At 50.9% G+C, this 21,094-nt stretch overlaps 1 protein-coding gene across 1 annotated transcript in view; it reads left to right on the forward strand.

The window, feature by feature from the left end:
- The window catches only part of ASTN2 (astrotactin 2), a 357,490-nt gene that overhangs the window by 331,420 nt on the left and 4,976 nt on the right, over positions 1-21,094 (forward strand). Inside the window, exons 21-22 of the mRNA XM_054283890.1 lie at positions 16,584-16,684; positions 17,862-18,045. Coding sequence (XP_054139865.1) covers positions 16,584-16,684; positions 17,862-18,045 — 285 coding nt within the window. The remainder of the gene's footprint in view (positions 1-16,583; positions 16,685-17,861; positions 18,046-21,094) is intronic.

Genomic DNA, 21,094 nt, shown 5'->3' on the forward strand with positions numbered 1-21,094 from the left:
CAAAAGGAGCCAGTAAATGGAGACATCTCCATTTTGGGAGCATCGTGGTCAAGGCTTCACCATCAGAGCCACAGCTCCTGTTGGCTTCAGCTGAATCTGTGACAGAGTAAAATAAACATTAAAAAAAGTAGCCTCAAAGCAGCTGCTTCTTCCTGAGTTTTCCCATAAAACATGTATTAAAACTGAACCATACCTTTGCTGGGCTTCCAATACAGTGAGGAGATCCATGGTAAAGTGTGAGGAAAAGCTGAGGAGCGTCTCTGCTCTGCTGGGCTGCAGAGATGGCAGCCCCGTGGGGAGGTGGGGCTGGCTCTGGGTGATGCTCTGTGCTGAGCTGTGCCCCATTGGTCACCCCCATCTGCTGCCACTCCCAAGGAAATTTCCTTGGAGCACCTTCAGAGCAATTGTTCCCACCACACACATGCCCTCACTGCTCCTGGTCACCTCACACACACACCATGCTTGCTTCCCTCATCAGGAATGAGATAAATTTGATTATACAGCAATATGGTTTCTGTTATGAGAAGGGGAAAAATGATTACCATGGCTTTCACTTAAAACCCTTGGAGCCAAAGCTTATTTCAGGATGTGAAAGTTAAAAAAAAAAAAAAGGAAAAAGAAAAAAGAAGTAGGGTCTGTGGGATGGTGGATGTTCAAAGGGTGGTGGATGGAGGGGCCAGTGGGGTCCTGTTTTCACTGGATGGAGTTGGCTGTGGAGACACTGCCCTGGGAGGATGGGTGTGAAGGGAGCTCAAGGCTGGGTCACAGGGACATGTCCCAATAGCTTGTCCAAACACCTGGGCAGTGAGCTGGGCTTGGACACATCTCTCCACATCTCTGGGCTGTCATACCCCTGATTCAGTGTCTGTTGCTTGTCTTCCATTTTTTCTCCTCTTGATTTGGTCTGTTGCTTGTCTTCCATCTTTTCTCCTCTTGATTTTTGCCAGGGAAGCCACAGGGCAGCCCAAGGCAGCAGCAACCTGAGCTAGGTCTGGAGCATGGCACTTTTCTCCTTCCCTCTGAGCATCTCCCACTGCCCTGCAGCTGCAGGAGTGGCCTCCCCTCCTCATCTCATTGCACAACCCCAACCAGAAGGGCTGGGATTCTTTCATGTTTTCCCTCCCTCTGGTTTGCACCATTGCAACATCCCAGTGTTCCAGCCTTCCTGGGCAGGGTCTGTGGGGATGTGTCCTGCTCACCCCAGTTTCTCACATGGGGCAGGGGATGTTGGGGAGGGCTGGTTGGGGTCCAGGACACCCACCCCAGGCTGCTGGGGAAACCTCTCAGACAAAGCAACTGAAACCAAAATATTACTTCAGTGTTTGGACACGTCACTGCTGATGCAAGGGGAAGGATTTCAAACCATTTCAGCTGCCACAAGTTGTACTCTTGGCCCTGCATTGCAGGGTGGTCTTGGCCCCTTGTTCCTCTCCCATCTGGGTCTGAGGGTTTGTTAGGTTGGTGGATGTTTTGTGGTGTTGCATCCCCATGGGTGCTGCCTTCCTGAGGGTGTGGAGGTGGATGGATGGGAGCCCCTGCCCAGACCTGAAATGGCCTTTAATTTATTCCTTGGGGTACTTTTCTTTCCATGCTCTTTTTAGCTTTGGAGCTGGCACTGGAGCATCTCACTTTGCTGAGGGTCTGTCCTGTACCACAGCAGGTACCTTAGTGCCACCCAACGGCCCCATAAGCACACCAATCATCCCATAACCCTACTCCATAGCCCACAGGCAAATCATGGCCAGATCCTGCTGTAAGCAGCCTCTGGGTGTGCAGGTGAATTTAGAGGTGGAGCAGTGTGGGGTTGTGTGGCTGCTTAGACCCACATCTGTGACGGTGTTCACAGGGGTTCTTGGATCAGGGAAGAGAGGAGGACCTGACTCCATGTTTCAGAAGGCTTGATTTATTATTTTATGATATATATTACATTAAAACTATACTAAAAGAATTGAAGAAAAGTTTCTCATCAGAAGGCTAGCTAAGAATAGAATAGCAAAGAATGATAACAAAGGTTTCTGTCTCGGACAGAGTCCAAGCCAGCTGGGCTGTGGTTGGCCATTAATTAGAAACAACCACATGAGACCAATCACAGATGCACCTGTTGCATTCCACAGCAGCAGATAATCAATGTTTGCATTTTGTTCCTGAAGCCTCTCAGCTTCTCAGGAGGAAAAATCCTAAGGAAAGGATTTTTAATGAAAAGATATCTGCGACACACATTGGCAGGTGAAGCAAACTGATAAACTCCGGGCTTTCCACGTTGTTCAGCACACAGGATGTCCCAAACGCTGCTGAAACCCAACAGTGCTGCACCTGGAGCCCCCCTTGTACCTCCCTTGCCAGGCAGCAGCTTGCAGTGACCCCTGCGGCTTTTCCATTACCTATCCAAACCCTCCTGATCCCTGCTCCAGCAGAGCCACCCCAGTGAAGAAGAGCTCCAGAAGAGCCACCCCACAGCATGGAGCCCACCCCACAGAATGAAGCCCATGGAATGGAGCCCACCCCACAGCATGAAGCCCATGGAATGGAGCCCACCCCACAGCATGGAGCCCATGGAATGGAGCCCACCCCACAGCATGAAGCCCATGGAATGGAGCCCACCCCACAGCATGGAGCCCACCTGCATCACCCCACACACAGCTCCTGAGCTCTCCCAGGCCACCTCCAGCTCTGGGCTCTGTCCCTGTCTCGTACCTGCTGCCCTGCCACAAGCAAAATTGTTTTCCAAGTGGAAACATGAGTTGAAGGATTAACTCCACGAGGGCCTTTCTGTTCAATGCACAGGGATTAAATATTTATGTTGGCAAAAAGCATGTAATGGGCAGCTCCAGATCAGAGATAATGAAATTGAGGTGTGTGGAGAAAGCAGGGGGAGGCAGGGGCTTGCAGGAGCAGACGGGAGAGGGACCCAAGTGGGTTGTAGTATGTGTGCCTGGGCGATTACTTTTGTTTTTATTAATACCCCACCTGTTTGTAGGAGCTCTGCAGAGCACAAGGGAGCTCAGAAATCAGCCATTCCCATTCCTTGTGTACACAGGCAGGAGGAATTGTCACGCAGGTGGCTTTCACTTAGAGCCACCTAAAATGAGGGGGGCAGGCACTGTCCTGGAGGAGGTGGCTGGGTGGGGGGAGTAGGGATGAGACCCTCTCTGTGTCATGTGCAAATGATGCACAATCCTAAATCATTAATAGCAGTGATATAGGATCCCTGGCTCTTCCAGAGCACTGCAGTCAAGGTTATTTACTGGTGACTGTGTCAGATCAGGCAGCAATGTGGTTTGGATTAGAGGGAGGGTTCCTGATCAGGTCAGGAGAAGGCTCATGGCAGCAAGGAAAGGCAACAGCATGAGCAGGAAAATCCATGAGAGACTCATCTTAGGGAAGAGCCCTGCCAGGATGGGCAGCAGGGGAGCACAAGGAACGTGGCAAAGGAGATGTGATGCAGGAGGGACGACCTTCCTCTGCTGCAGGAGGAAAAACAAGCAGTGCATGCAATGGCAAAAGCTGCTGCTCTTTCTCAACTCATCATTTTTATGAGACAACAACATCTCCCTCTTTCCACCCAACAACAAACATCACAGAAGGCAGCACGGGGCGGGTGGGAGTCCGTGGGACCCTGGCCAGGCTGCAGTCTCCAGGGAGGCTTGAAACCAGGCATGAATGGAGAGAATGGAAATGCACTGGCTCCCAGGCCAGCTCTGCTGCGGGGGGTCCCTTGCTCACGATGACAGCGCTGCCTCTCATAAACACAGCATTTCCTCATCCCCGTTTGTTCCTCTGTCTCTTGTGCAATCTCTTGTACCAGACGGGGATGGGAGTGAGTCCCACTGGTACGTGAATGTGTTACAAAAATCCTTCCCACCCTGCCACCAACGAAGTGCTGAGAAAGAGCAACAGGGTTTAAAAGGAAAAAAAAATAAAATAGAGAAAGAAAAAGAAAGATGGGGCAGCTGGATGGGTTTGCTACTGGCCATGAGTTATTGTTCTGAGTGTAAACTCAAGGGCATGGCTGTGCTGGTAGGTTGCAGCATCAACCAGCACTCAGAAGCCCCACTGCACTTGGTGCTCTGCATCCCTCTGGGAAATGGATGCTCCTTCCCCAAATATTTTTCCTGGGTGGAAAACTTGTGACAAAAATAGAGGCAAAGTAACTCGACTGAGATCACATCGTGCTGAAATGAACAGATATCCCAGCTCCAGCCTGCCCAACACCATTCCTTGTGCTGGGTTGTTTCACTTGGGGTGTGTGAGCAGCACTGCTACTGCCAGTCCCTGGGCATGGACCAGGTACCTGGCTGCCCTTCCCAATGCACACAGCTGGGACAGAGCACAGCTGGGGTGATCTGTGACACTGAGGTGTGGCAACAAGGGCAAGTCCCACCATCAAACACATCTCCTGGGCTGGTGGTGGAGGTTAGAACGTTTCCTGGACCTGGGCTGCTGGAGCAGGGATGGAGGATCAGCTGTAGCTGCAGAGGAAGAAAAGCTGGAAGGAGTTACAATCCTGCAGAGTGAAAAACAAGGGAAAAAACCTGCAGGGATCTGTGCCTCTGGAGCAGCATTTGCAGGAGAGCAGGGCTGGCTCAACACCTCTGGAAGCTCCCAAATACAGTCACTGCAGTGACAAGGGGCTCTCCCATGGCACAGCACAGAGGGTCTCCAGTGCTGGCTTCTGGGGTAGCAGGGCTCTGGCTCTGAGCTGGTTGGCTGTGCAGTCATCATTCCAATAAAGAAATGATTAAAAGAGGGTGGGGAAGGGGGGGAAAGAAAACCCCAAAACATCTGTTTTACTTCAAATCAGGGAAGATTCCTTTGCTTGCAAGGAATGTGTAAATCACGCCGGGCTGGGAGATGTGCATAACCCTGCCTGAAAGCTCCTCCGCACTTCAAACGAATTCTAACATGCTTACTGGGATTTTGTTTTTATTATTTGTTTTGGGCCCCCCTGCCCCCCTCCATCCTGCCCACCACCCTCCCTGTCTGCCTGCTGGGCCTGTGAGAATCTCCTGCTCACTGCCAGTTCCTTGCCCTGTGTCTCTGGATTTGGGGGCTTTGGGGCGCAGGGACAGTGGGCACTGCAGATCTGGCTGGCACACAGCATCCCTGCCTGCCACCATCTCTGTGCCAACACTGAAGCCATTGCAGGGCCTCCTTGAGCACCCAGAGCCCAGGTGAGGTTTGTCTCATTGGGATGCTGGGGTGCTCAGAGGGTGCCCCTTTCCTTTGTGCATTATTGCTGGGCATTGTTTGGCACTGCTGCCTGTGGAAGGTGAAGCCAGGGCTGGTCAGTGGTGCTGGGGACAAACCCAGTGGGGACAGATCAAGAGCTGTGCCCTCAGGGGTGCACAGCTCACTAAGGTGAGTGTCCCTCAGGACCCTGTGGTCAGTGCAGCCCTTGCCTTTCCTCTGGAATCAGGGTCCCTACTGTGGTGCCTTTTATAAGAGCAGTCAGCCATCAGCTTGCTTGCCATGGACCACCCACTGCTCCTCGGATGACACTGCCCTTTGAAGTCACCACCAGCCCGGGCTGGATTTCCACCAGCAGTGCAGATGGAAGCCAAGCCCCCAGGAGAATGAGAACAAGCCCTACCAAGGGGATCTCCAGGGGTAGCACGCTGTGGAGTGTCTGGTTCTTGTTTAGAGGGGCTGTGAGGTTGGGAGGGGCAGAGATTTCCCAATTTCACAGGGGTCACAACCTTCCTCTCGCCCATGTCCCCAGGGCCGGTGGTGGCCGAGCTCTGCAGAGTGTTGGAAGGTTGAGCAGCAGGGATGGTTAGCTGTGAACATTCCCATTGTGGAGCTCCCTGCAGGGGTCCAGGGCTTTGCTTGTCTCTCCTTTCTCCTTGGCACATCTGGAGGAAGAGTATTCATTCTCTCTCTCCTTGTGAATATTTATTCCCTCTCTCCTGCTCCCCCCCTGCAGCCACAGCTGTCTCTTCACAAAGGAGGATGGCAGCCATCCCATAAGTGACTCAAAGAAGGTATTAAGGGGATGTGTCCCTCTTGGGATAACCCACCTGGCACACAGGACCAATGCTGTGAGATGAGGCTGAAATCCACCCACCCACAGATCACTGCAAAGACAAGCTAAACCTCCCCTAAAAGCAAAACTCACCCTCCAATCCCATCCTCAGCAGAGCTGGCCTGGGGGCTGTGGGGTGTCTGTGGCTGAGGGGACAGGGCTGAGTATCCCAAACTGATGGGGACAGGGCTGAGTGTCCCAAACTGATGGGGATAGCAGCAGATACTGCACGGGAAGAAGAGAGGATGCAGGTGCTGCCAGGGAACACCCTGCCCTGAGGAGCTGGGGGGTTTATGGTCATTGCAAAGGCTCTGACAGACCCTCAGAGGGATGCAGAGCCTGAGGAAAGCCCTCCTTTGCTGCCCCAAGGACAGCTCGATCCATCACCAGCTCTCACTGATGCTCTGTAGCCCGTGCAGGACCAGCCACTCATTGGCAGCTTTGGGCACCAGCCCAAGCTGTGGCACAGTAGGAATTGTTCCAGCAGCACAGGGAGTCAGAGGCAACTCATCTGACCTCTGTCCAAGGGCTTTGTTGGGGCATTCCAGCAGAACAGGGACTCTGGCACATCACAGACTCTAATGAGCTGCTGTTGCTTCACTGGAGACAAAAGCACCAGCCTGCAGTGGCTTATTATCACCTCCTTCTGGTTCTTCACTCCACCAAAGGATGTTACAACTCACATTCTGGCTAACATGGGACCTTCTGTGGCCTTTCCAGGCAGGGGGAACACCTTGCCTCGAGCCCTGAGACAGACAGGGAATATTGGGAATTGCTGAGCCAGTTCTTACTGCATTGCCTTTAGAAGCACATCTGCAAATCTTCATCCTCACAGCCAGCAGGATGAAAGCAAGGACATGGTGACTGCCAAGAAATATGGACCTCAAACACCCTCTATCTGTCAGGGTCTCTAACTTGTCAGAGTGACCCCAAGAAATGTTAAAAAGTCTCTTTTCCCAGCCCGGTGCTTGAAGAGGGAGCCAGGACTCTTAATTTCTTGGTCTCAAGGTTGTTTATTGTTTCTTATCCATAAAATTCTTTCTCCTGCCCTGCCGAGGTCCATCCAGCAGGACAGTTCCAGGCATTCTGCCCGCCCCTGGGATGGTGTTATGTCTTTATACTAAAAATTACATGTACAATATTTACAATTACTTCCCAATACCTATCACCTGTGTTAGACAGTGAGCTTCTACTCTAAACCAATCCAAAAGTGCCACCATCACAGCAGGAGATGGAGGCCAAGAAGAAGAAGAAGAAGGAGAAAGGCAGGACACAGCCAGATCCCTCCATCTTGCCCCCTGAATCCCCATTCCAGAAACCCCAAAATCTACTTTTCCACCCTGTGATAAATTCACTACCATTCTACTTAATTTGTCATGGCTTGCTGATCTTCATCTAAGGTTGGTAACTTGCTCCATGGGTCATAATCAAACCCACAGGTGTTTTGGGCTCTGTGCCAGGGTCTCTGAGGGCCCTGGCAGGGGTCTTGGCTGCTCTGGACAGCCAGAGGGATGTCCTGGCTCCTGACATCTATCCATCCTCTCTAAAGCTGGTAATTCCATGGTGATCCTGCTTCTTCTGCCATGGTTCTGCCTTCCCAGCTGGGACCCATTGCTATGGGACACCCCGGAATTCTGCTGGGGCATCTCCAAGCTAATTAAATCCTGCTTGGAGAGTGCCTAGGAGCTAAACCTCCAGTGCTGCAACATCAGCTGTGTCAATGTTATCTGTGTCAGGGTGGCTGCTTTGGGTGTGTTGTTCTGCTGTCCTGCCAAGGAGCTGCTCTCTCATCCACATCCCATCTCCATCAGGAGCTCCAAGCTTCTCTCCAGAGATTGCTCTGCTCTTCCCTCTTCAGTGGGGCAAAGCTGCTCCTGGGAGGATGTGCTCAGAGAGGGAGAGAAGGAGGAGTCATTATCTGCTTCTTGAACAGCTGGCAAGGATCAGGGGGGACAAAGGAGGGGATCATAAGGCAAGGAGGGACAGTGGCGCTGTTGGAACTCTCAGCTGCATGGGGATGAAGACACTGTAGGAATGCAGCAGCCAGGAGGGTGGCAGTGACCTTCCTGCACCTTCTGGATGAAGCCATGGCCTGTGTGGCATTTTCCCCTTATTTCCAGAGAAAAGTTTTCACCTAAGGCAGCCTTGGCCCCGCTGCTCACAGGGTGTCCGGCTGGCAGAGGGGCTCCCCTGGAATCTTGGCTGTCCAACACAGGTACCATTCAGGAGCAGGGTTCTTGGGAACAGAAGGTGGCTTGTGCATCAAGGCCTTCTTTCACAACCATGGCAGGAATGGGAATCACTACTCTGATGGGTTATTGACAGGGTTTTGAGGGAAATCTTGGGAAATTGAGATGCTTCGGTTGAGGCTGGGAAGGTGAATGCCCTGCTGGGCATTTCTTTGTCAGGGAGACAATAGATCCAGGCAGTAGCAAGGAGTGGTCAGGGTTTTTAATTAATTTATTTCTTTCTTTCCCCTTCACCCTTTGTTTGGATCCTGTTTAACAAGGATCTGAAACAAAAGGAGGCTGATTAAGTGCTCAAAGGAGGGAGAGCTGAACAACTCTGGATCACAGCTTGGCTCAGGTGCAGGGCAGATGCTGCCCAGGGGTTGAAGGGACCAGCACCCAAACCTGCCTGCTCCAGCTTTTGGCTCTCTGTGGCCTCACAGCTCAGAGTGTAAGCCCTGGAGACCTGGGGCAGCGCAGTGTGGGATGCTGTGACACCAAAGTGACACTGTCCCACCCTGCAGCCCTGTAATTCATCAGCAATTACTCCTCCCTGTGAGAAGTACTGTTCTCTCCAGTCACTGATTTTGAGCATGGCCATGGCATCTGCTGCAATTCAAGCAACCTTGCAGCGTGGATAACCCTGGGTGGCTTTCCCAGGGTTGACACAAAGCAAAGATGGACCCCAGGCTGTGCAAACCTGTCCCCAGCGCCACCTGCCCTCACTGTCTCAGAAATCAAGTCTCCTCTGCCCTTTTCCCAAGCTATCCATGGTCAAACAGCTTCTTGCTGTGCAGAGCAGCCTGTGCCTTCCTCCTGCCTCCTTCCTCCAGTATTTGATGGGCACTGTTTTATCCACTTCCAAAAGACATCAGACACCTGAGGCATGTCCTGGCAGGTCCATCTGACAGCTGTGGTCTGGTTTTGTTGGGAGGCATCTGCTGAAGGATAACGATTAGTCTCGCAGCATTTGCTGTCCTGGGAAGACAAGAAGTGTGAATTGTGAGAACAGTTCACTGACAGCCCCATGCATTGGTGTGATGGCAAGGTTTTGATACTCCAGTGTGGCACCAGTTGCTGCTAACCTTTTCCTCCATCATGCTGATGGGAGCAGGTCAGCTGTCACAGATGGTTAAAAGCAGCTCAGTTATAAAAGGTAATTTTCTTGGTTGGTAGAACAGTGAGGAGAGCTTTCTAAAAGATGGGATTTTTTTTTTTTCAGGATTGCACTGTCCCCTGTTTCCTTACCATGGGAAAGCAGAGCTGGAAGCAAAGACAATGAACAGCAGAAGACACTTGTGGCAGTGCCAGCCCCAGGGAGATGGCACAAGAGTGACCACTGCCCTGTAAAGCTTTGCCCAAATCCCAAGGCTCCAGCAGGGCCTTTGGCAGGGATGCAGTGTGGTCAGTCCCCTGCCAGGGCACCAGCCCTCCCCTGGCACCATGGACATGGGCATGGCATGAGTGAGCCCAAAGCCAGAGCCCAACAAATAGACCAAGAAATCCTCTCCTTCCCCAAACCACCCCCTGCTAATTGTCTGCTCAGCATTTGCTGCAGAGACTGGGGGGTGTTGCTCTCATTTACCTCTCTTAATTTTCTCAAATCACAGACTTGTCAATAAGCTCAGCTGCATTCCTGTGGCTTGTGTGGACCGGCTGCTTTTTATTTGATTTGATTTCTTTTTAAATTCTAATGGTTTCTGAGTTGGGAGTGCTTGCACTAAATGCACACACCCCTTTTCATGCCTCTCCAGGCAGCTGCTGGCAGGCAAGCCCTGCTCCTGCTCCATGTTCCTCAATGGAAGTGGCTGGGAGGCTCTGCAGGGGATGCACAAGCCCATGGTGGGGAGGCAGGAGTGGGTGGGTGGCTCCTGGACCACGCACAGCCCATGGCATGTGGAACATGTGGTGAAACACCCAAAGCTCTGCTCCACCCCACAGCGCCCCTGGGCTCCCACGCTGCTCAAGAAGAGTCTTTTAGGGAAACTGTCTGTGTAATTTATGGATGCTTTTAGCTCCAGGAAATGCTGGGGTGAAGGTCTAATGCTGCACACCTGTGGGTATCAGGACAGAGAAACACACTCCCCACTCAATCCTCCTGAGAGCCCCTCACCTTGGTGCCTGGGAGCTGAGGACACTCCCAGACTGCAAGAATGACAGAGAACAGTTTGTTTGGTCCCGTGAGCACAGTGCAGGGTCTGATGGGTCTGTTCCCACCCAGGTGTGTTTTTGGCACCATTCTGGCACTCCATTGGGTCTGTTCCCACCCAGGTGTGTTTGGGGGCACCATTCTGTCATCTCCATTCTGCACGTCCTGGCACAGCCCGAGCCGGGCCCCCATCCCTCGTGCCCAGTCTCCGTGCTGAGATCACCGGGCAGCAGGGAAGCAGGCAATGCCAAGAGCTGCTCCACTGAGGGCTTTTAAAGGGAGGCCTCAGCATTGTTTTTCAGCTGGAACAGGAAGCGAGGAGGGCTGGCAAGGCAGGGTGTGATGTGTGTGCGTGTCAGCACGCTGGGGCTGGGTGCGTGCGAGCCCCGCCAGCCTGGGCTGTGCAGGAGGCACGGACAGGCTGTGGCCAGCCAGGGAGGGATGGCAGGACGTGCATGTAACACCTCAGCCAGGGCAGGATTTGTGTTTTCAGGCTCGGCGTGACGGGTGCTGGTGGTAGCCACGCTGCCAGGGGAGGGAGAATCCATCACGCTGTGAGTGGGACCCCAGCCAGGGCTGCCCTTGCCGAGCTGCTGGAGTGAGCAGCAAGAGTCTCGTGGCTGCAGAACGCGGCACCAAGCCCAGGCAGATCAGCCAAGCTCAAGCCAAGCCCCACTGGCAGGAGCATCGTGTGGTTGCACCACTCTGGAAAGCTCGAGGCTGTGTTTTTGTGTGATGCTGGGCTCTAGAGCAGCACCTCTGCCCTGCCCTTCATTCACATGGGCTCCTTATTGCTCTCTACACCTTCCTGAAGGGAGGTTGCAGACAGGTGGGGTTGGTCTCTTCCACTGGGCAGCACTGACACAACCAGAGGACAGAGTCTCAGCTACATCAGGGAAGGTGTAGGTTGGGTATTAGGAAGAAATTCTTCACCAAAAGAATAATAAAGTACTGGAATGCTCTTCCCAGGGAGGTGATCGAATCACCATCTCTGGATGTGCTTAAAAAAAGACTGGACGTGGCACTTGGTGCTATAGTCTGAGGTGTTAGGGCATAGGTTGGACTCGATGATCTCAGAGGTCTCTTCCAACCTCATTATTCTGTGATTCTGTGATTCTCTCAGATCCTGGGTTGGCCACACAGACATCGCATGTCCCAGTAGAACACCTTTAATTAGCGTGGGGGCTTGGCATCTGTGGGAGTGCTAATTGAGCTCCTTATCAGAGCCTTCCTCTGCAGCCCATGTGGTACAGCATCTCACCGAGCAGCTGTACCAGCCCAAAGGCCTCAGGAAGAGCAGACAAGGCAGACCAGAAATGCCTGTGGTATCTCTGTAGGATATAAAGAACTCAGCAGCCCAGCTAAGGAAGGTCAGGCTCAGAAGTCCTTATCTCGCTTCCCGCAAATGAGGATCATGAGTAAAGCACTAAAACGTCATGAGCATCATGAGAGGCAGTTAAGAAAACATGCTGTCTATAAATAAGTAGCATGTTTTGAGCTTTCATTCTCTGCCTTAAGAGTTTTGTGCCTGTATAAATTTGTGGTTTTGGTTATTTTCTCTGCATTGAGAAAATATCCAAATAGAAAGGATAGAAGCATTCTTTTCTGGGTTTTAAATCTCTTGAAATGCAATAGACAATCTCAACAGCCACTGGGTTCCAGGAACCAAAGCATTAACATCCCCCTCCTGTTTTCTCTTCCTCCCCAAGAAGCATCTTGAGCCTGGTGATAAAACCCAGCCTTCAGCCAACACTGGGTGGGGAATCTATGAGGAAGGTATTGACATTTCCTGAGGCAGATGTTGATTGGTTTCCATCTCTCCCTGAAAGTTCCTTCAGGTCCCAATAGATCTGAATGTAGAAGTAAACATTTAACCAGCATTACTTTATAGGACTTTATATGCTGTGATTTGCTGCATTTCCAGGCATGGAGGGCTGATCCCTGCCAAGAGCATGTGTGTTTGGACCTCTTTGAAACCTCTTCAGTTAAAATTCATTCTAGTATTTCTAAAAATACAAGTTTTCATGTAGGATCTTACTGAAGGCACAGGTGAAGAAGAGAATCAGCTGTGAGACAGTAGCAGGGAGCCTGGAGCTCCTTTGAAAAGCACAGGGAGAAGATGAGGAAATGTGGTGAGGAAAGTTTATCACTAAACAAAACATCTCCAGGGTATGAAGGAGCTTCTGCCAGATTGTAGCTACCATATGGCATTCCAGGTTGTCTGACATGGTTTCGTGCAATGACTGTAGGTCTGAGACCTTTTAGTTCCTGGCTTTGACTTCACCCCAGAGGTCTCAGAACCACTCTTTGGCCTCATTTATTTACAAATTACCAGGGCTGGCCTATTCAAGTGCAGCTGTATCCTCATCTGTGGGGAGGATGCCTGGCTTGGTCTTGGCCCATAACTCTGTAATAAATTTGAGTGGGGCAGGAGGATCTCCATGTAGTGCTGCAAAATCCCACCTTGCCCTTGGCTTGGCTCCCTCCCTCAGTGTGAACATTTTGCCCATGGTTTGTCATGTAGATGCAGAATCATGGAATGGTTTGGGTTAGAAGGGACCTTGAAGCTCATCTCATTCCCACCCTCTACCATGGGCAGGGACACCTTCCACCATCCCAGGTTGCTCCAAGCCTTTTCCAAGATGGTCTTGAACACCTCCAGGCTTGTGGAGTCCACACCTGCTTTGGTAACCTCACCACCCTCATTGCAATGAATTTCTTCCTAATATCTTAACCAAACCCACCCTCCTTTAGCTTAAAGCCACATCCCCATGCCCTGGTGGTCTCTCTGCCACTGGCCACCCCACTGGTGTCTCATTGGGTCCTTGCCTGCATCAGCTGAAGGTTTCCAGCAAGATGTGAATGCTGGGTTTGCACAGAGACACAGAGACAGACACAGGTCTTTGCACTCCCTTCTCTTAATTGTCCATTTCCGGGAGTAAAAGAACAAAACTAAACCCCAGCACTCTGCATAGTGCCATTAACTGGCCATAAAAGTGTTTTGCTGCAGAGGCTGGGTGGTCAAGTGGTTTGAGAGCAAGATTGGAAACCATCATCTCCCGAGTTTTCAAACTGTTCCTGTCACTGAGCCTCTCCGGGGCACGATGCTTCACCCCATATGTCTCTGTTTACTGTCGATAAAACAGAGCTATTAATACTGCTGTGCTTCAGGGTGATCTTTTGGACTGTAATTAATGTTAAAACCTTCTAAGGTCACTGGCTGGAAGGAGCTGGAGAGGTGCAGGGGCTGTGTGCTGCTGGGCTGCCAGCCTCCAGCCCAGCTGGGGTGATTGGTGCTGAGTCCAAAACATGTCATTCACAAGGAATGGAGATGAAAGAGTTTCCTCTAAGGTTCTTGAAAGAGGACTGGCTCCAGGTGAGGTAAAGCAGTTGGGTTTGTTCTCAAAAAAAGAATTTTTGACAAGATCAAAATCACTTTGATTCTGATGGTTTTCCATTTGCATTGTTGGTTTTTTTTTCCCTTACATCATCATCAAAAAAAAAAAAAAAAGAAAGATGAAATGAGGGTTTGTTTTTTTACATCTATTTTTTAACCCAGGCTTGACCAGGAGAGATGCTCTTGGCAGCTGAGTGACTTTGCTCCTGTGTGAGCTGGGCAGAGGGGAGGAGTGCAGTCAAAAGGCTCACACAGGTCCTCAGCATCACCCAAAGGGGTGGATGTGCTTCAACACCCAACCAATCCTCCTGACCCCAGTGGTGATGGAATAGGTGAAATGGACACTGATTGCTGAATATTACAATTATGTTTTGATAAAAGTCTTCTGTTTTCCAAGGAAAGCGCTCTGGCACTGATTGCCTCAGAGCTAATGGAGCCAGCCTGAGCTGCTGCAGGCAGAGCAGAGGTTACACATTAGCTCTGCTCACCCTTTTCCCAAAGCAAATGTCGCAGACATCTTTTATGAAAAATCCTTTCCTTAGGATTTTTCCTCCTGAGAAGCTGAGAGGCCTCAGGAAGAAAATGTAAACAATGATTATCTGCTGCTGTGGAATGCAACAGGTGCATCTGTGATTGGCCCATGTTAGAGGATGAGAGGGTAAGAGAGTAAAAGCATACGAGAGTAAAAGGGGTAAGAGAGTAAAAGGCAAGAGCTAATAGCTAAAAGAACGAAGTTCCCATTACAATACAATAAATCTTCTTCTGTGTTGAATATTCTAATTCTCACTAACCAATCTAGTACAATATACAAATCCTACAGCATTTACACACAGCCTATAAGAATCATTACATTACCATACTGTGTTGCATTTTAAACCCTAAAATCTCCTCTTTGGGCCCCTTCTGCCAAGCTGTAGGGTCTGCTCTGACCCTTGGGCCTGTCTGCAAGCAGAGGGTGTTGTTCCATCGAAAGGGGATTTCCTTCAGCTGGCCACACCATTGTTTTCCAGTTGTTCAGTAACTGAGGTATCTCATAGCTTGCTTTCATTTCAATCTCACTTGTAGTTTCCATATTCTCAAAATCTTTTGCCAGACAATCATATTTATAAGGCTTTCCTGTTTCATCTTCCCCAACACCCCTGCCCAACCCTGGGTGCCCCTGTTGGTGTTGCTGAGACACAAACCTTCCCTGCCACCAGCAGGAGACTCCTCATTCCCCTTGAAGGGGGGGAAAGGGCTGGTGGCACCTTCAGGACGGGATGCAAAGCCCTGCAGTCAGACTCCTGCATGGACTTGTGTGCTGCCCTGGTGCTCTGTGTGTCCCTCAGTGAGAGCAGCCTGTGTGTGGTGCTTGTGAAGTGGCACAGTGTGGATGTATGTCCTTCTTGAGAAACTCCCACTCTGAGCAATGCTCCTGGTAAATTAAGGAAAATGCTGTCACGCCAAAAGGATTAAACAGCATCTCCTTGGGTGAGCTGAGCGTGTGCATCCCCTGTGTGCCCAGCTTTGTGAGAATGGGAGCTGTCCCTGCACACAAGTGAGTTCCTTGGCAGTCTGCTGGCATCCTTTCAGACAGCAAGCATTGGCAGGGAGCGAATGCTAATTGCTTGGAGGGAATCTGTCCTGTGCTGGGAATTGCTACCGTGCAGATGTCAGTTCTTATCAGCCACATGTGGGATGTGCAGGGCCTGCAGGGAGGAGAGAAGGGGCTGGCAGTGCTCGTGTGTGGGGTGGGAATGAGGGAGGCATTGCTCCTGTCACCTCCAAGGATGCTCAGGACTTAGGACCATTACTTAAATAAACAGATGTCAGGCTCTCAATCCCATTTAAGCTCTAGCTGCTTTTATAATACTCCTTACGCTTACTTGCAAGAGCTGGTCAGTTTTACCTTAGGCTAAGGAGGGGTGGCATGTTATTTCTCAGGCTGAGAACCCCACCACCAGGCATCTCAGACCTCCGAGGGGTTCAAACCAGCCCCTGCACTTTGTCAAAGCCAGCCTCAGTTGCCATGCCCAGCTCAGAGTGAATAAACATGAGCTGATGCCCTTTGGGAGGGCGGACAGAGGATTGTCACCCCTGCTGCGAAGAAGCATTCTCGTCCTGGAGCTTTGATGCCCTGAGCAGGACTCTGGGCTCAGCATCCCAGGACGTTCCATGCAGCCACAGCCTGTTTATTCAATGCTCCATCAGGCACAAAAGCCATATTTTACTGTCAGATGCTCTCCATTAGCTTCAAGTGTGAAATTATCATTCCCACCCTTTAGCCAGCCCCACCCTTGTGAGGAAACGAGGCAGCAAACAACTCAAGGGCCGTTCACAGGATGAGTACGAGCTGTCACTTGTCAGCACAGAGCCCACTTACAGCAAGAATTACTGCCCTGCTCCCTGAAGGGCCAGAGAGGAGCCCAGCTCACAAACAGCACCGTGTTGTAATGTAATGTTCACATCAGGGCATGGCAGAGCAGCCCTGAGGTGTTTGCATCCCTCTGCAGTCAGCAGGGCTCAGGGTGAAGCCCCACAGGGGTCTCTGGGATGAGGGGAGAGGAAATGGAGCCCCACAGATTCCAGACAGGGATGAAGTGGCCTGTCCCCTTAGCCCTGGCTCCCATCCCTGGGTTCTCCTCTGTTCCAGGAGACCATCTCACATCTCCTCGAGATGCCAAAGCTGACCGATAGTGCCTGGACCACAATTTTCCTCTCTCTTCTGAAGGCTGGTTCCCTTAACAACCTGGTGGTGTGGGACTGAGGGATCAAGACATTGTTTTCCTTTTGTTTGCTGCCTTCCAGATTCACCCTGTATGCAGTGGATACACGAGGGAGACACTCAGAGCTGAGCACAGTCACCCTGAGGACAGCCTGCCCGCTGGTGGATGACAGCAAGGCTGAAGGTCGGTGTCCAGGTGCCTTGTGTTCCACACCAGGAGACATTTCCTGCTGATTTTGATTTTCCTCTCTTCACTGTGCCCCCAAAAACCTGCCCAGGCCCTTCTCTCCCAGTGGGAAGGCTCCTTTAAATTCACCCATGGGCACAGAGATGCTCATCTAGGGGTAGGTGACAAATTGCAGGAGTGTCCAGGGGCAAAGTCTCCTTGGCTGGGCAGTGGTGACTCCATGGCATCTTTGCCATGCCTGGCTGTGGGAGCTGGTGCTGTGTGTCTGACACAGGCCCCTGCAAGAAGAGCAATCCCTTCTCACAAACCTGAGAGAAGCAGCCCTGCCTGGGCCATGCAGGGCACCTCTGGGTGTTTGAAGGGATGCTGGGGGCAGCTGCATCAGTTTGGAAACAGAAATGTTGATAAAAGCCCAGCTACATTTGCACATTTGCATTGTTCAGTTTTGAAACTGATCCCACTTGTCCTTACACCTAAACCAGAGCACCTGGCTGCTTTCAGGTTTTAAAGGATTCCTCTAAGTTTTAAAGGATTCCTCTAAGTGACCATCATGTTACCTGTTCTCTTTCTTGCTTGCTTTCCATTGGGAATATCACACAGAAAAATATTTTGGTTAGTGCTAGGTTCAATAAGACAAGCATTCCTATGGAAAAACAGCAAACAGGAGACTAAGGAGAAAGGAGGAGATGCAGTTTTGTGCATTTCTCATCTCCAAAAAGAGATATTTTTTTTTCTACAGTATATAGTTAATGCTCTTGTTTAACACATCTGAGCTGCTCCAGCCAAGGACCACAATGATGAGGGGCTGCATTTCTGGCTGAAGGGCTTTCCTGAGATCAAGTGTTGATCTCTTCCTATTCTTTAGCACCATATCTGCCAAGGGCTTTTGGTTTGGTGAAGCTGGGAAGAGCCTGCCTGCCCTTCCTGGGAGGACAAGGCTGTCTGCCTGTCCTGGTGGCTTTTTGCCTCTCCTCTTCTGCTCCTTCATGGACTGTTGCTGGAGTGTTTGTGGGAGCTTTGCTCATGCAGGGCATCACTGCAGGATCAGCCCCTGCATGAGCAAAGCAACCCCACCTGCCAGCCCAGCTGCCAGCCCAGCCGAGGGCTCTGCTCCTCCTCTTCCCATCTTAGCACCTTCAGCTGGTCATTAATGCTGTGCCCTGATCCTTTCCAGAGATAGCTGACAAAATCTACAACCTCTACAACGGCTACACAAGCGGGAAGGAGCAGCAGACAGCCTACAACACCCTGATGGAGGTCTCTGCTTCCATGCTCTTCCGAGTCCAGCACCACTACAACTCCCACTACGAGAAGTTTGGGGACTTCGTCTGGCGCAGCGAGGATGAGCTGGGGCCCAGGTACCTGTCCCTTCCCTGTGTCCTGCCCTGCCCCAGAGCACTCCTCTGCTTGGCCACTGGGGATGTGACCTCCTTGTAGCCCCCTTTTGGTGTTCACCAAGCTGTCCTGCATCCCCTTGGAGCACCAGGTCCTGCTCAGTCCCTGGGTGAATGCTGGTGGGACACCTGGCAGCTCAGTGGTCTTTGTATCACCCAGCCTGAACTGGGTGAGCTGGGGGCTTGGAAACACTGAGGAGTGGGGGGAAAAGTGTCTAATTGTAGGAGCATCAGGGGGTGGGACGGTCGGGATGGATGGAGACAAGACATCTCTGGAGCCAGGTCAGGAACTTGGGGTTTATTGCAAAGGGCCTGGGTGCAGGGCCCTGCTGGGAGCTGCCAGCCACAGCTCAGAGCAGGAATGAGAGAAGAGAGGGGGAGAGAGGGTGAGAGGGTAAAAGGGTAAGAGAGCAAAAGGGGTAAGAGCATAAAAGGCAAGAGCTAAGAGACAAGAGGTAAGAGTATGAGAGCGAAGTTCCCATTACAATATCATAAATCTTCTATGTTGAATATTCTGATTCTCACTAACCAATCTAGTACAACATACAAATCCTATAGCATTTACATACAACCTATAAGAATCATTACATTGCCATACTGTGTTACATTTTAAACCCTAAAAACTCCTCTTTGGGCCCCTTCTGCCAAGCTGTAGGGTCTGCTCTGACCCTTGGGCCTGTCTGCAAGCAGAGGGTGTTGTTCCATCAAAAGGGGATCACCTTCAGCCGGCCACACCATTGTTTTCCAGTTGTTCAGTAACTGAGGGATCTCAAAGCTTGCTTTCATTTCAATCTCGCTTATAGTTTCCATATTCTCAAAATCTTTTGCCAGGCAATCATATTTATAAGGCTTTCCTGTTTCATCTGCCCCAACATGTAATACAGGCCTGCAAAAGCTTTTCCTTCTCCCTTTGTTCTTATCTGCTTGTTGGATGTGGCTGAGGGTCTCTCCATAGTACCAGGATGACACCTCACAACTTTACACCTCTTCTGGACACAGATCCAAGCTGTCCTGGGGCTTTTCCTCCTCCACAGATGACCTTGGTCATGGTTTCTTTGGTAGTTCAGTGGCCTCTGGCAAAGAGCCACTCTCATCTTCCCCCTGCCTTCCCTCTGATGACACTGCAGGCTTGTTTGTCCTTTGCAATTGTTCCCTTTTTTCTGAATCCCTGGGAGCCAACAGCTTCTTCTTACACATCTTTATTTCTCCTGTTACTTGAGCTCCAACCAACTGAAGGATGCTGCCTAACCTGATCCCTGCTCCAAGCTGTGGGACAGCAGGGTGACATTTAAGCTGCCAGTTCCAGGACCCAGCTACATCTGGAGCCCATGGTCCATTTGGCTGGTGTCTGTTGTCCCCACTGAGCCAGGGGAGTTCCTCCCAGCACTCCTCTGCCCTGAGAAATATGTGATCTGCAGCCAAGGGGATGAATCTATAAAAGCCAAGGCAGCCAGTGACAAGAGAGAAGCTCTGCCATCCAGCCTGGCTTCTCAGGGAGCTTGGACAGAAGCAGAGCCACTGACACAACAGGAGGCAACGAGGATTTTTATTATTTTTTAATTTTTTTTTTGCCAAGGGAGGCCATCTCATAAGAGGATTTTAATTGAGAGGCAGCTCTCCTTCACAGAGGGACAGGCATTTTTGTACCTTGAAATGTTTATCAGATGAGCCTGGGCTTCACAGTGAACGTTTACTCATAAAGCAGAGCGACAAGAGGGGATGGATCTATAAAAGCCAAGGCAGCCAGTGACAAGAGAGAAGCTCTTGGACAGAAGCAGAGCCACTGACACAACAGGAGACAACGAGGATTTTTTACTATTTTTTAATTTTTTTGGCTGAGGGAGGCCATCTCATAAGAGGATTTTAATTGACAGGCCGCTCTCCTTCCCAGGGGGACAGGCATTTTTGTACCTTGAAATGTTTATCAGATGAGCCTGGGCTTCACAGTGAACGTTCACTCATAAAGCAGAGCGACAAGAGGGGAGCCGGCTGCCTCTGTGTAATAAATACATCACACCGAGGCCCTCGTGAGCCCAGTTTCCATGAAAGCCACAGGTTACTGCAAACAGCTGCTGGCAAGAAGGCACACTGACAGCCAGATGTCCCAACCAGACCGTTTACATTAAGGAGACATTAAAAACTTAGCTCATAGGTGGCCCTAAACCAGGATTTTCCGTGGTCAGCAGCATCTCAACACCTGGCTTGCCTCATCCTGCTCATCTCCTCTAGCAACCACAGCCCCTTTCCTGCTCCCCCCATTCCTCTCACAGACACTGAGTGAATCTCACACAGTTAATTTGTTCCAACAAGACAGAAGAATCTGTCTAAATCAGTGAACTTTAATGCTACTGTGCATCTAGACCTCTGGATCCCTGCAGCCAGCCTGCTTCCTATCACAGCCACGGGGAGATTTCACCATTATTTTCTCTTGCTGTGTTTTCAGGATGATTCTTATGACCACTGCAAGCTGGGTATGGCTTTTAAGAGGAGGCAGAACAAATAATTAAATTAAAATCTTCTTTCCATGCCCCTATTTGTGGCTACCAGCAGCACTGGGGTCAGTGCATGGCACCAGCCCAGGGCTCACAACCTGTCCCCTGCCCCAGCCAGTCACCCAGGCAGGCAGCTGGGCTGGCCAAGGGACATGAAATGCATCTCCAGAGCAGCTGCCTTCTGGTACAAGGGGGAATGCAATGTTCTGATGGGAGGCTGTGATAAGAAGAGGCCATCAAGTCCTGGACTCACTGTCCTCACACACAAGGGTCTGAAAGACCCAGGTCAGTTCTCTAGAGTGGAAAATCTGAATTTATGACAAAACCACCTCATAGAGGAACACAGCAGCCAGGCAGCCACCCCTCCCTGCAGTCTCAGGAATCTCATTCTTCCTTCCAGCCCAGGTATCATTCCTTAAAGGCTCCTTCATGCTGCTTTCAGTACCTCCCTCCAAGGTGAGGCAGGGCAGGGCTTGGCTGGCTCTGGATGTATTTTCATCCCCTATCAGCCCTCAAGGTGA

The sequence above is a fragment of the Melozone crissalis genome, unplaced genomic scaffold, assembly GCF_028551555.1.
Source record: "Melozone crissalis strain CALT ecotype California unplaced genomic scaffold, PUWL_Pcris_2 ptg000041l_1, whole genome shotgun sequence".
NCBI lineage: Eukaryota > Metazoa > Chordata > Aves > Passeriformes > Passerellidae > Melozone > Melozone crissalis.